Source organism: Chrysochloris asiatica, unplaced genomic scaffold (genome assembly GCF_000296735.1).
Source record: "Chrysochloris asiatica unplaced genomic scaffold, ChrAsi1.0 scaffold00009, whole genome shotgun sequence".
Lineage (NCBI taxonomy): Eukaryota > Metazoa > Chordata > Mammalia > Afrosoricida > Chrysochloridae > Chrysochloris > Chrysochloris asiatica.
This window is the reverse complement of record NW_006408527.1, coordinates 17485275-17500225: the sequence shown is the minus strand read 5'-3', so window position 1 is coordinate 17500225 and position 14951 is coordinate 17485275. Positions and strand designations below refer to the sequence as shown.

At 48.1% G+C, this 14951-nt stretch overlaps 1 protein-coding gene across 2 annotated transcripts in view; it reads left to right on the top strand.

Moving 5' to 3' along the window:
- Positions 1 to 12672, top strand: part of NFASC (neurofascin) — a 295966-nt gene extending 283294 nt beyond the window's left edge. Inside the window, exons 27-30 of one of the 2 annotated variants that reach the window (XM_006834090.1) lie at positions 268 to 420; positions 7772 to 7903; positions 9976 to 10045; positions 12441 to 12672. In XM_006834090.1, the coding sequence (XP_006834153.1) occupies positions 268 to 420; positions 7772 to 7903; positions 9976 to 10045; positions 12441 to 12672 (587 nt within the window). The remainder of the gene's footprint in view (positions 1 to 267; positions 421 to 7771; positions 7904 to 9975; positions 10046 to 12440) is intronic. The other variant, XM_006834091.1, reaches the window with a different exon arrangement.
- Positions 12673 to 14951: the final 2279 nt, after the last annotated feature.

Sequence of the window (14951 nt, the reverse complement as noted above, 5' to 3'; positions counted from 1 at the left end):
CTGAGAACTGAACAATATAGGTCATAATATGCTTAGTGCTAAAACTGAGATGAGGAAAGAAAATGTCAGGGTAATCTGGTAAAGGTTAGCATTATGTGGAAGGACTTGGGGGCTACCTGGAGACCTGGTCTGTATGATGGACTGGACCCTATATCCCCTGGTCCTCCCCTTCCACTTCCTACCTTTGACAGGTGACCAGGAAGCAAAGCAGAGTCTTTCCAGAACCAAGTGCCTGGCCCTAGGCTGACTGAGGTTTCTGTTCCCCAGGCAACCATACGAAAAAAACTCTCCCTGTTAAGGCCCAGGCTCAGCCTATACAATTGACAGACCTCTATCCCGGGATGACATACACTTTGCGGGTTTATTCCCGGGACAACGAGGGCATCAGCAGTACCTTCATCACCTTTATGACCAGTACAGGTGAGAGGGGATCTGGCATGGCCATCCCCGACAAGCATGGGGCATCTTATTCTCGTTCTCAGCTGCCTGCCTGCCTCTGCTCCTTGGAGAGAAGACTCATCCCCACCCAACCCCCAACCTTGCATGGTGGGTCTCCGCTCCTATAACGCAACAGTCTGCAGCTGCCTAGAAGTCAAGGGGAGCCAGAGGTGCATGTACAGAGGAGAGGACGCTGGGATTCTGAGCTCAATGGGGAGGTGTGGGGAATTAGAAAAAAGCAAAATGAGGACAGAGGTGAATGCTTGGCCCCCAGCTATGCTTGAAACAAAGAGCTTGGTGTCTGGGCAAACTTGGTCACTGCATGTGGTATGTGTGTATGTGTGTGTGTGGTTGTATGTATGAGGCTGCTAGAGTGCATTGCAGCCTGCCCCTTCACACAGGGCCTTACCATAGTGTTGTAGGACAAGGGTGGTGAACATCTGGCTCTAGAGCCATATGGTGGTGATGGTGTGCCATGGAGTCTGTTCAGACTCATAGCAACCCTGCATAGGGTTTCCAAGGCTGTAAATCTATGGGAGAAGAAATCCTCACCTTTCACCCACGGGATGACTGGTAGTTTCGAACTACTGACGTTGAGGTTAGCAGCCTTACTTGTAACCACTACGCTACCAGAATTTCTTTCAGGCTGTGTAAGGCCCTTGAAATCATTTGGTCTGGCCCTGAAAAGGTAACTGCAGCTCCAGCCATCACATTGTTGTTGTTGTTACGGGTGAATAAGTTAGATGACCAAGTGTAGCAGTCCCATTTTAAAATTGATAGTTTTGTATGGCCCGCAGATGATGCTATAAATTTTAGCAGAAAAAAAGGTTCCCCACCCCTAATGTGAGACCAACCAAATGGCTTGAAATCCAACTTGCTCCAGAACTTTCCCCCAAGAACCAACCAAGGATCAGTGCATACACCAGTTTACACATGGCCATGACTATCCCCTGCAGTTAAAAATCCCAGAGTGTGTGACAAGTTGTTTGAGGCTTTGTTTTGATTTGATTTTGGTCCCAAGTGTGTCTTTGTGTAGTGTTGACTTTTATTTATAGTGTTGGGGAAGGGAAAGCAATACTAAAATAGCTGATGGCTCTATATGGGCTTCAACTGTGGAGACAGAGAGGCATCTTCCTTGTGCCAAGTCAGCAAGCCACCTGGGTCTTTCAGTAGCAGGTGCAGTGTCAGAAACCCCTCTGCTGGTAGGGGTGGCTGTCGGTCTGGAAACTTGTAGGCACTGGCTTGTTTGAGAGTGTGTGTATATCTTTAAAATCAACCAGGCTGCAGAGGTGGTCTGTGTGCTAAGATCTGGGTCTAGAGGAAAGAAAACGAGAGAGAAAAGGATCGTCCCTGTCCCCAGATGCCAGATATGAGACACACAGCACAGAAAAAACAAAAACAGTGGTTTCTATGAACTTCTGAATGTTGACGTAGATCTTTTATTACTCCTTTCCTGTACTTGACCTGGAATCTTGGAGTGGCGCAATCAGTTAAGTGCTTGACTACTAACCTAAATGTTGGTTGTTTGAACCCACCCAGGGAGGGGTACCTTCAAAGAAAGGCGCCGTAATCTGCTTCTGAAAAATCACAGCCTTGAAGACCTTATGGAGCATAGTTCTACTCTGATACACATGGGGTCACCATGAGATAGAATCAACTCTAGAGCAACTGGTTTTGGTTTCTGGTGTTGTGTTTGGTGGTGGCAGCCGATCCTGGTAGTTTACATCTTGGGAGTTGCTACCCGTCAGTATAAATGCATCTTCACTAACCCTTCCACTTTGGTCATCCTCAGTCTGCTCTGTGTGGGAGAACCACCAAGCCCAAATGCGTTGGAACAAAGTCCATCCCTGTTACATTTGTTACTTGATCGATTCCCATTTCTGAAACAGAATTCTTCTGCAGACTTTGAGCAATTCTTTTCCATGGACTTTGAGCAATTCTTTTCCATGGCCAAACCAAATTCTTCTCAACTTGAGTGATGAGTCATTAGGCCTGTCTGCCTTGAAGGTGAATGGCTCATGTCTGCAAGCCAGGAGGGTGTGTTGTGGAAAGCACACCAATTGAAAGCAAGAGCCTTTTGTACCTGTGTCTGTTGGGCCCCTGGACCCAATGAGAGAGTGCCATCCGGTTCCCAGTTACTTCCAGCAGAAGTGATATGTAAATGTATCCTGGTCTTTGTTGTCTGAAATCAAGTTTAACTGTCAAATATGGTGCTGGCAGCCAAAAGTTAACTGCCCTAAAGCATCACAGTGATTTTTCCTCTCCAGAGCCCATGCCCTCAGGCCATGAGGTTACCCTGTAGATGTGGTCTTTTGGCTCTTGAGAAACTTAGCCTTTTGGATAGGGTCTTATTGAACCCATCTTACCCCAGAGTCCACAGTTTTAATCCATTTTCTGGTCAACATTGCTGTCCATACTTGACAGAAAATACTTTGACCTTTTCAGTAAAGACTGTTTGAAGGTAGTACTTGAACTTCCCATGGTACTGTTAGGAATGGAGGGAGGAGCTGTAGCTGTCTAAATTGCCCACTACTTTTCCCAGGAATTATGACTTTGTCTCCCAAGAGAAAAGAAGTCTTGTGCAGCTGGCTGTCTGAGTGTATCACAAGACAATGGTGGTGCAAAACATACCGGCTATCATCTCTGGAGACGGTGGGGACCACTATCCTGGGGTAGCGCTGTAGGATCAGCACTGGACTGCAAACCACAAGGTCGGCAGTTCAAACCCACCAGCTGCTCCTTGGAAACCCTAAAGAGGGTCTCTGTGTATGTGTTGGAACCAACTTGACGGTACTTAACAATACATAAGGAGCCCTAGTAATATTGTGGATTATAGCAATTAGAATCGACCAGTGAGAAAGATGAGGTTTTATGCTCCCGTATGGATTTACAGACTTAAGCAACCCTATACAGGATCACCTTGAGTCAGAACTGACTCCACAGCACATAACCACATGTTAAGTGCTGTCAGCCAGATCTGACTCACAGTGACCCTGTGTAGGATTTCCAAGGCTTTTAAATTTTTTCAGGAGCAGAAAGCCTCATTTTTCTCACATGATGCGGCTGGTGAACTCAAACCATAAACCTTCTAGTTTGCAGTCCCATGCTTATAGTATGGAGCTACCTGTTGTTGTGAAGTGCTGTTGAGTCGGTTCCAACCCATAGTAACCCTGTATAGGGTTTTCGAGGAGCAGCTACTAAGCTTGAACCACTGAACCACTGACCTTGCAGTTCAAACGGCTTTGCAGTCTGGCACATTAACCCACAGCACCACACCAGGATTTCATGGAGCTGCCTAGAGGACTCAAAAAGATCCCCTATTCACAAGGCACTAATTGTATAACCAGAAGTCAGAACTCATGAAGCAAAACAATTAAATGTTCAATTATATGTAGTAAACTATGATGAGAGTCCTGGTGTGGCAATGTAAGATAAGCACTGGACTGCTAATCGCCAAGGTTAGCCATTCAAACCTACCAGCCACTCCTTGGAAACTGTATATCATCACTGTGAGGCAGAACCAACTCAGTGGCACTTAACAACAAACCAGTGAAACCAGAGTTTAGTGTGTTGGAGCAGAGATTGAGGGAAAAGGGGAAGAATATGGAAAGGTAGCAGAAAAGTGGGAATGGGAAAGATTGGGAAGTCCAGACTGAGGAACTAAACCCTGATGTGGGAGGAAACCAGAAACGGTGACCCGTTCCTAAATAGGTACTGGGTGGCATGATGGAATGACAAGAACATAAATAATATTTCATTGTACTGATTTCTCCAATAGATCTAAGGCAAGGAGATCCCTGTGGATTGGAACAGTGAGATAAATCCATGAAGGAGAAATGACAGCCCTGAGAGGTGGGAAGAATGGTGGTGGATTTAGGAAGGAGAGGCAGGGAAGAGGACAGGAAGATTTGTCAGTTGAGCAAACAGACCATCCAAGGAAAGCTATCAAGAGGAAGTTCTGGGCTGGCAGTTGTGGAATTGTCTGGAGGGACAAGGAGAGATGAAGAAAACAACTGCTGGTTGGAAAGTCAGGACTGGAGTTTGGGTGAGGGTGAGAGTCATGGATGAAGGGGCAGGTTTGGGAGTGATCTGCTCAGCAGTGGTAGTTGAAGTAATGAGTATAGAGTGGTTTGAAGTTAGTTCATTAAAAAAGGAGTGGTTAGCAGGAGCTGGGGACATAGGAGATGAAGAAGTTTACCTAGAAGAAGGACAGTGTGTAAGCTAGAGCTGAAAAGTAACACGTCCCTCAAGGGTTTGTGTTTTTATGACACAGAAAGAAAGAAAATGAGGGAACAATGGAAAGTAATAGAGTTCAGGGATCCTTTTAGGAATGAGATCCAAGGAAGTGAGGCAGTGGGTCCTGCATATAAAGAAGGAGCAGCTTCAGAGGAACCGGAGGAAACTCCACCTCCTGAGTGTTCAAGAAGCAGGTGAGGCAACTGCTGAGGTGTGGGGACTGAGTACGCATGAGAGGGAGGAAAGAGCAGTTCTGGACTGGCCACCACGTTAGCTGGAGGGACATTGTTGTTGCTGCTATTACTAGTTGCCACACCAGCCCCCAACTCATGATGGCCCCATGTACAAAATGCTGCCTGCTCCCCTATCATCCTCATGACCGGCTGTGAATGTGACCATTGTGATCCATAGGGTTGTCATTGATTTTTGGCAGGCTTTGTTTTCCTAGTTTATCTTACTCTGGAAGCTTCACTGAAATCTGTTTAGCGTCATAGCAATAGGCAAGCCTCCCAGTGATAGACAACCAACAGGGTGATGGCTATGTGTGAAGTACACGAAGAGGTGAATGACAGTATTGCCATGTGGCCACAAAGGTCCAGTTGAAGTATGACTTTGTGAATCGCATACTTGTAATGGGTCTGGGGCTCCATCTTCCTTCTACAGGGCTCTATGGCAAGAGCAGAAAAGTTCAGTTACTGATAACCCCAGCTGGGAGTTGACTTGAGTGCTGGAATGGGGTTGTTGTGGGTATTAAATTTGGCATTGTATGGGAAAGTACTCTTTCACCATATTTATTCAACCTGCATTCTTAGCAAATAATCTGAGAAACTGGATTATATGAAGAAAAACATAGCATCAGGATTGGCGAAAGAATCATTAACAACCTGCGATATGCAGATGATACAACCTTGCTTGTTAAAAGTGAAGAGGACTTAAAATACTATCAAAGAGCTCAGCTTTTGGTATGGATTGCATTTCAATGTAAAGAAAACAAAATTCCTACCAGTTGACCAATAAACATTCTTATCAATGGAGAAAAGATTGAAGTTGTCAGAGACTTCATTTTTCTCGAATCAACCATCAACACTCCTGGAAGCAGCAGTTAAGAAATCAAACAACATATTACACTAGGCAAATCTGCTGCACAAGACCTTTTTAAAGTATTGAAGAGCAAAGATGTCAGTTTGAGGACTAAGAAGCACCTGACACAAGCTATGGTATTTTCAATAACCTCATATGCTTGTGAAAGCTGGACAGTGAATAAGGAAGACCGTAAAAGAATTGATGCTTGGAGTTACGGTGTTGGAGATTATTGAAAGTGCCATGGATTGCCAAAAGAACAAACAGATCTGTGTTGGAAGAAGTGCAGCCAGAGTGCTCGTTGGAGACCACAATGGCCAGACTTTGTCTCTCATACTTCGAACATATTGTCAGGAGGGACCAGTCACTGGAGAAGGGCATCATATTTAGTAAGCTGAAGGGCCAGAGAAAAAGAGGAAGACCCCCAACAAGATGGATTGGCACAGTGGCAACATCAATGGGCTCAAACGTAGCAAGGATTGTGAGGTTACCCCAGGACCGGGCAGTGTTTCGTTCTGTTTTTGCATAGAGTTGCTATGATTGGTTCCGACTCAATGGCACCTAACAACAATGGAAAATACATCAGTACCTTGTCCACAGGAAGTGTAGGTAAGTGTAGACTATTACTAGTAGTAATATATGAAATGGCAATTGTTAAATGTCATTGAGTTGGTTCTGATTCATATTGAGCCTGCATAGGGTTTCTGAAGAGCAGCTGCTGAGTTTGAACCACCGACCTTGTGGTTCAAACCAACCTTGTGGTCGAGTGCATATCACTAGAACCATTAGGGAGTAGTTATGTGGGAGTTGGGTGAAGGGCCTTTCTGAAGAGCTGACTTGTCATCTGAAGATCCAGGACACTGGTGGGGATGTGGTGGTAATGAGAAGGGAGGACCTCAACAGAAAGAATGGCAGCAAAGGTCCTGAGGCAGGAGTGGGAGTGACCATTGTGGCTGAGGTGTAGAGTGAGATGGGAGAGGACTACCTCTCATGGAGCCTTACAGACTAGGATAAGGGACATTGTTTTCCAATACCAATAAGAAGCTTTAAAGGTTGAAATAGAGAAGTGCTTTTATCTGAGGCCTGGTCTTGGGAGCATCCCTCTGGCAGCAGCCGTGTGGAGAATAGACTGTGGAGAAAGCAGACGCTATGGGACTTTCCTTACGTCATATGTAGATGAAGGTAATCATAAGTCTTGTTCTATGGAACTCAACTGCTTTTCAGCCCATAGCTGCCCGAAGCATTTATTCATTTAGTCTCCCCCATTTGTTGAGAACTTTCTGCTAGGGTGCTCTTGGCTAGACTCTAGGAAGGTTATAAAGACAACTTTTGCCCCCAAGAGGGTGGGCAGGAGGGTGTCTGTGTCTGGGGCAGGGAGGGAGCTGAAGGCACCATCCCAGCCCCAGCATCGCTGCCTGCCAGTCTGGAATACTCGTGCCAGGATTGTCTTTGCTGCCAGGGAACACACGGTCTAGCAGGAGAGCCTTCCACACTGCCTATGATTCAGGACCCACTGCCAACCTCAAGACTGGTGGCCAGAGGGGCTGATCTGTGCCTATGCAGACCCCTAAAGGTGTTCTTGTCATGGACATTTGCAATGGGACCACAGCTATATATCTTCATTTTGAGCTCGTGAGAAACCACACTTCTACCATCAGTCCCTGGCATCGCATTAACTTATGCCTGACTCCCACCCTGCTGTGACCTCTTGTTTGCAAGAATGCCATGCCTTGTCCTTAGGAAACTTCCCCCTTCCTTAAGGACCCGCTCGGCCTTCCGCTTTTTATTCTGCTATCTGTACCCTTTCCTTTGTGTCCTTTCTCATCTTTTGACCTTGCCTCTTTGTGTTCTTGGTATTCTGTTAGTGGGGGTAGTTTGGGCCAGGGGACTCATACGTAGTAGCTTAGGCTCCAGGAGAAACATCTACGTGAAGTAGCTGGAGTTCTTTCTGCACATTTTCCCTTCGCTTTCTCCCAAATGCAGTCATTCACTGTTTGCTTCTGGCCCTACCCATCAGCTTACACCAACAACCAGGCGGACATCGCCACCCAGGGCTGGTTCATTGGGCTCATGTGCGCCATCGCCCTCTTGGTGCTGATTTTGCTCATCGTCTGCTTCATCAAGAGGAGTAGAGGCGGAAAGTACCCAGGTAAGGCCTGTGAAAAGGATCGGGCTGGCGAGTGGGGGCAAACAAGCTACCCTGTGACTCACCAGGTCCCTACCCAGACCTGGGATGCCCTGTGTTCTTCGTGCTTCCAGCCCTTGCCAAGGTTGGCCTCTGACCTGCTCATACTGTGCCTCTGTAGCCTGCCAGAAAGCACTAGAGTTAATGAAGTTCACCTGAGGTGGGAGGGGAAACCATCCAGGCAGGCCCAGAGAGGGGCTGGAAGGAACCCTGGCTCCCATTAAGAATGACCTTCCTTCCCCTTGACTCACCACCCCATCTGCTCAGTAAATTGGCCTTTTTTTTTCCGTTTAGCCTGAATCTCATTAGAATCCTGGGTCCCAGAGAAAGAGGAAGGGAGAGAAGCATTCTTCTAACCATGTCATAGAGAAGGGGAAAGGAGGGTCTGAACACAAGGAGATGCCCATGAGAAGTTGCAAAGATAGACACTCAGCGTGATGAGGGTATAGCCATAGTTACCTCTAGCAGAGGTTCAGGATTCTACCTCAGGAAGAGGTAGGGTAGGGCCCCCTATGGGCCTTCCAGGAGTCATAAATAAGTATTTCTTTTCTATAGGACTAGGGCTCACTCAGCCCAAACCAAGGTCGATGACAAGGACCTCTGGCATTCTTGTTTCTGGAAATATTGATTGCTCTTTACTCAGGGGTGAGAGAGCCATCTGTCTGAGACGGGTGGAAATGGGTGGTGGGCCCTGACAGGAGACAGGATAATGGATGACTTGGAGAGTAGAAACCCTCTGGACTGCAAGATGGAATTGCTTCCTGCACCCCAAAGCCCTGTCACTGTCACCATACACACTCCCTGATTCCCAAATGCCTGAGTCTTCCATCTCTGTGAGCAAGTCCTCCCTCAGGGTCCCTCCAAATGCAACACAAAGGAAACACAAGGAAGAAGATATTTCATCTGATTTCCTTCCTTCAGCCCAAGTACCCTCACTCCAGAATCCTGAAGAGTTATGCTTCTAATTTGAGTAAGGGAGGGCAGGAAATTATAGTTCTTTATCGGTGAGTGATATTTCTCTTTCATTTAGCTTTGCTATGGTAGAATTGTTTTTCTTACACACCACAGAAAGCCAACTTTCTGTCATATGTAAGAAAAAGGGAGGGATAAGAGTGGCTTTCCAGTTAACATTAAGACTTAGATAGATTCACTTGGCTCAACCCCCTATCCTTCAAAGCTCCTTTTCTCTAGCTACAGGGTAAGCCCCTGGTACATTAGAATGATGAGTGAACCAGGAGTCCCCTCTAGTCTTCATTTAGTTACTAATTAGTTATGTGACATCATCTTAACCTCTCAAGTTCTAGTAGCCATCACCTAAAATGGGGTGACCATCCTGCCTTGTACCTCTGAAAGGATATATGAAGCGTCCTTCATGTAAGGGCCTGAGAAGCATTTTTCTGAGAAATGCCAGGTTCTGTGCTGATGCCAGGGCTGCTAGAGGACAAGATGGTCTCTCCCAAGGCCATGTCAGCTGACACAAAGGAGCAATTGGCACAACAAGGCAAGGCCTGTCATAGAGGTGGTCTGGGAAAAGGGAAGCACTTGAACAGAGAATATTTCCTTTCATGGAGGTGTTTGGCCTGGCCTCTGTCCAAAGCACTGTGCTAGGGGCTCTGAAGAAACACACAGACCCCTACCCTCGAGGAAAGAGTTACAGGCATAAGAAAAATAATAATACACAGCAGAATAAGAAAAGTACAAACGATGTACTGTTTGGTATTGATACAGGAAAAAAAATCATCTAATTGGATTATGGGGAAGATTTAATGAGAGGCAGTGGGCAGAACAGGGAAGAGGAGATTTTGGTGGTCAGAAGAAAACTCCACTAGAATGGATTCCTGGTCCACTCATCATTTAAGAAAACCCGGGGATGAAAATTAACAGAATGAACACAACTTTGCAACTGATTGGGTGTGGGAAACAAGAATCAGGGAGGTACTGATGGTGCCTCATTGAACCCATGGCTGTGTCTCAGCCCTGGGAGCTTACATCTCAGGCATCTTATAACTGTGTCTTTGCTTCTTTTATTGACCAAGTTCGAGAAAAGAAAGATGTTCCCCTTGGCCCTGAAGACCCCAAAGAAGATGATGGCTCATTTGACTACAGGTATGTGATCTTCCTCTCCTGTGCAGGCAGACATGTCTTTCATGTGTCAGGTGCACTGTCCCCCCTATGTCCTTGGACAGCCTCTATGCCTCCAGAGCAGCTTAGTTGGCCCAGAGACCACTGTGTAGACATCTTCCCTGATTGGGCTCACATCTACTTGCTGAAGAGGGGTTGCTGCTAAATGTGCCCAGGAAGGCTGATCACCTCATGGTCTCCCCAGGAGACACACACACATTGCACAGGAGGGTCTGGACACAAGGAGATACCCATGAGAGATGGGTATATACAAAACACATTTCATTAATTCAGCTGCACAAGTTTTCTGTGTATGTGTTTCTATCTTTTTGACTCTGAGCCCAGTATTCAGACTTCCCCTCTGCCCAACCCCAACCCTGGATTCACGCCCCAGCAGGTTGTATTACCTTAGAGCCTCTCGTCGGTGTTAGGAACGATGGGGAGGGATTCTGGGCTTCCTGCCCAGGATCCTGAGCATATCTCTGGGCTCTAGACCAACTGGCTGAGGTTTGAGGAAGCTGTCAGGTGCCGTGTCCTATTTCACAGATGAGAGGACTGAGGCATAGGAAGTGACCTGCCCCAAACCCCTACACACAGCTTTCAGAGAACTCCGGCAGAGCTGACTTTCAGCTCTATGCCCATGCTCCTCCCAGATCTGTCAGTTTTGACTGACAGTATATTTTAAGGTAAGAAACAAAGCAGAGTGGTCATAGAGGTCTCATTCCCAGAAAAGACCAAACAGGATGGAAGGAAGCACTCTGACCTCTCAGGTCCTCCCTCTCTGACCATCAGCAGCCTGGCAAACAGATCATTGACAAACCAGAACCCCTGCCCCCACAGGAGCCTGGCTGGCCCCTCCTCCTCTCCTTCCCAGCTCTCCTGAGCCACCCCTGATAAGGTATGCTGTAGCCTTCAATTCCCAAGGCCGTGGGGGCTCCTGCCTTCTGGACCCTTTATGCAGCCAAAGAGGAGGGCAATGGCTGCCTCAGATATAGGGGTCAGGAAACATACATTCTGCAAAGCTGCTTCCTCACACACCTCTCCCTGCCCCCAGACACATTAAGCAAAAACACCTGCCTCCTCACCCCCCCAAACACTGAAGCCCGAAATCGTTAGGCACGTGTGCACATCAAAATCAACCCACACATGAACATGTGTGAATGTATGCGTATACATACACACCCAACATACCCACCTGCTTTAGTTCTAGGGGTCCGCAGGATCCATCTCATTTCTCGAGGGGAAGAGGGCCCCTGGGTGGTACAAGTACTCAAATGAGCCAAAGGTTGGAGATTTGATCCATGCAGAGCCACCTTGGGAGAAAGGCCTGGTGATCTGCTTTCAAAAAAACTTGCCACCAAACACTGTACCCATGAAGCACAGTTCTACTCTGATATACTTAAGCCACTTTATGGCAACTTACTTTTAGAAGGAGGATATGGTATTTTACCCTGGCCCACTTTGTGACCAGCCACTCTCTCATGGGACACTTTGTTTCTCTCTTGTGTGTCCTTGAAGGTCTCTGGGAAAGTAGGTTGACAGGTGGTGGACCAGGAGCAGGACCACTCCTAGTCATCCAGGTTCTTTCACACCTCCCTAGAAGTGTATGTAGCAAATCATTCCACTGCAGAACAGATAAGAAGGATTGAACACGGACTGTTTCATTTTTGGAAAAGGAAAAGATGACATCTAGTAGTGTTTGGGGAAGACTTGAAGAGTGTGGTGGGATCCCGGGGTGGGGAGAAGTCTGTTCTTCTTAGACTTCAGTCCCCCTTTCCCCTTCAAGAATCTAATCCCCTAAAGGCCCTTACTCTTACCTTTGATCCCCTAGAGCCCAGGACCTTGCGTTTGTCAAAGGTGGAGCCATCTCCTACAGTCACAGAAGGCAGAGCTGGTCCAGTCCCTCTTGGGCGGGAGACTAAGCCCAGGGAGGAGAAAGGGCTTTCCCAGGGTCACAGAGCCACAGAGGGGGACACTCAGGATTGGTGTTGTATGCTGGTGAGTCAATTCTGACTCATGACAATCCTGTAGCGCAGAGTAGAACTGTCCCATAGGGTTTCCTTCACTGTAATTTTTACAGGAGCTGACACTAGGTCTTTCTCCCACTGGGTGGGTTCAAACCATCAACCCTTGTGCCACCAGGACTCCTTCATATCCCACATAGCAAGCCCCTGGTCCCAGCTCTGTACCAACCTCACCCTTGCCCACTCTAGGCCTCAGTTTCTCTTCTGTGAAACTGGCTGGACAGGGAGGGCTGGATTGGTTGAGCTCTAATGAGGACAGGCCCTTCTTGTCTGAGAGATAGGCAGCATCTGTCCTTGTACCTGCCCCCATTGGGCTTGGGCTGGATCTGCTCCTGATTCTATGTCTTTCTGGCCAGCGATGAGGACAACAAACCCCTGCAGGGCAGCCAGACATCCCTGGACGGCACCATCAAGCAGCAAGAGAGTGACGACAGCCTTGTGGACTATGGCGAAGGCGGCGAGGGACAGTTCAATGAGGACGGTTCCTTCATCGGCCAGTACACTGTCAAAAAAGACAAGGAGGAAACTGAAGGCAACGAAAGCTCTGAGGCCACGTCCCCTGTCAATGCCATCTATTCTCTGGCCTAACAGAGCCCACCCTGGCACAGCCGCTACTTTGCAAGTGGGAGGAGGGGAGAGGGGGAGACAAAACCGCTGCAGACCTACCACAAAACCACCACCACTTTCAGGGACAAGGGCACAATATGGAGGGTCTGCCAAGCTGTGAGGACCAGTGACCACCCAGCCAACCATAGACACCCTACACCCTCCAGCGACTCTCCCACAAACACCCTGGAGCTGTGGTCAGTGTGGCTGAGCTAGAGCCATGGTGAAGCTCAGCTGGAGCAACCCAGCTCCTTTGCTCAGTCCACGGCCCCTGAGCTTGTCCCCACACTGCCCAGCCCTGACCTCAGTACATGCCACTGATGACCTGTTGGTTACAGTACTTTCCACTGCCTTCAATTTCGCTTTGTACACCTTCCCCTCCAGACCGAATGTCTCCATTTTCTTTTCCTTTGGAGAAATGTCCCTGGAAAAAGGAAGAATAGGTGGATTCTCCCCCAGAAAACCGCAAAGATCAGCAAAAAAGATTGATTGGTCACAGAACATAATAGAGAAGCTATAGTATTCAAGCAAGCACCAGGCCAATGTATGTCCAAAGGATGCCTTTCTCGCCACATGCCTCCCTTTGCTCCCACCCCATCCTCCTCAGCCTTGTCAGTTGCTGAGCTGGACTTGGCTCCTTTCTGGAAAATGACAGTATTTTTTAGCAGGGAGAAGGTGGTCAGGCCTCCCTGCCTCTCTCTGATTCAGTTGGGAGGTGGGTTTATCTCTTACCTCCGCTCTGACTTTGCCCCTTCCTACAGAGTATCCACGACTTGAGCTGCTCTGACACCGAGGAAGTGAAGGGATGGGAGTGAGACTGAACTCCAGCAACCTCAAGCAGAAGTAAATCAGGTGTCTGGTCCCTGGAGAGTTGTGCCCACCTCTTCAGAGGCAGCCAAAGGCTCTAGGTTGAAACTGTCTTTCTCCTCAGTTGTGAATCCCAGGCTGGAGGAGAGAAGACCATCCCCACTACTACAGGGTGCCCCCCAAACCTGGCCAGGGGTCTATGCTACTACCCCTCAAGGAAATGAAGCCCTGTGATACAGAAGTTTGTGTTTGAAGGCATTGGTTCTGTTCCCGTCTTGTCTCTATTGTCTCCTCTGTCAATTCAAACAGACTTGTGTTTTACATGGTGTGTAAATGGGGACCTGCTGCCCCCAAGACTGACCCCATCTGTCCTTTCATCTGGGTATTTACTATCAGGAGACCCTAGGGTGATGCTGTGCAATCTAGCAGTGCTGTAATGCCACCACCTGGGGAAGGCTCCATGCTCTTCGTATGCCTTATGCAGCTCTGGTCTGTCCCGGGAGTCCCCAGCTTCCCAGTCCCTCCCTGTAAGCCTTGAAGCCTCCAAGATGTCTGTCTGTCTCATGGAGAACGGGGCAGCCTATGCAAGCATCACCGCAAGACCAGGACCAGAAGCAGCCACTCCACTCATCCCCTGCAGCCTGTTACCCCAAATGGAGATCCTCACAGACCTGCAGTCCTCGAGACCGAGGGTGCTGCCTTCCTTCTCCCCAGCTAATCCATGTCTGAAACCAAAGGTACCTAGCCTCAGAAACAGCGTGAGAGGTCTGGAGCCTAAGTACAGCCCTATTTCTACAGCTCAAGCCAGTTTCTGAAGGGTGAACCACCTCTCCCAGGCACAACCTCTGATGTGAGCCTCCAGCCACCTGCCAGGCACCTAGGCAAGAACAAGGCTGGACTTCAGAGACTATTAAACCATCATTTGCCACATGTGAAGCCACAATGGTATTAGCAATGCTCACATCACTAAATAATAATCATCGGGTGAGGGTTAATTCATAGACACACACTGTCTGCAGGTAAGAAGCTGTAACCCAGAGCTGAACCACTAACATTGTTTGAACCTGATGGTAGCTATCCTTTAGCCTAAGCAGAGGCAAGCTCAGCACCAGGCCCACTGTCTGGAAGGCCAAGGGACAGCTTGAAAGGGGACAGGGTAAATAGCAGGAAGCTGGGGAGTGAGCTCAGGGATCCCTTCTCCTGGGCTTCCTCCAACACTTGCTTGGATGCAGTGGGATCTCCCTGCCACCCAGGCTCATTGTCCATGAAGGGGATGTCAGGGAAGCATACCTGTGAGCCAATTCAAAGGACTGGCTTTTCCAGAAACTGCTCTGGATGTGAGCGGAGCAGTCTGTGTATCTCAGGCCCGCATACTGCACCCAAGGCATTAGTGAACTCATGCATAGATCAGGATCTGAGGGCAGGAGAGGCCTGGTACATGCCTGCCTACCATC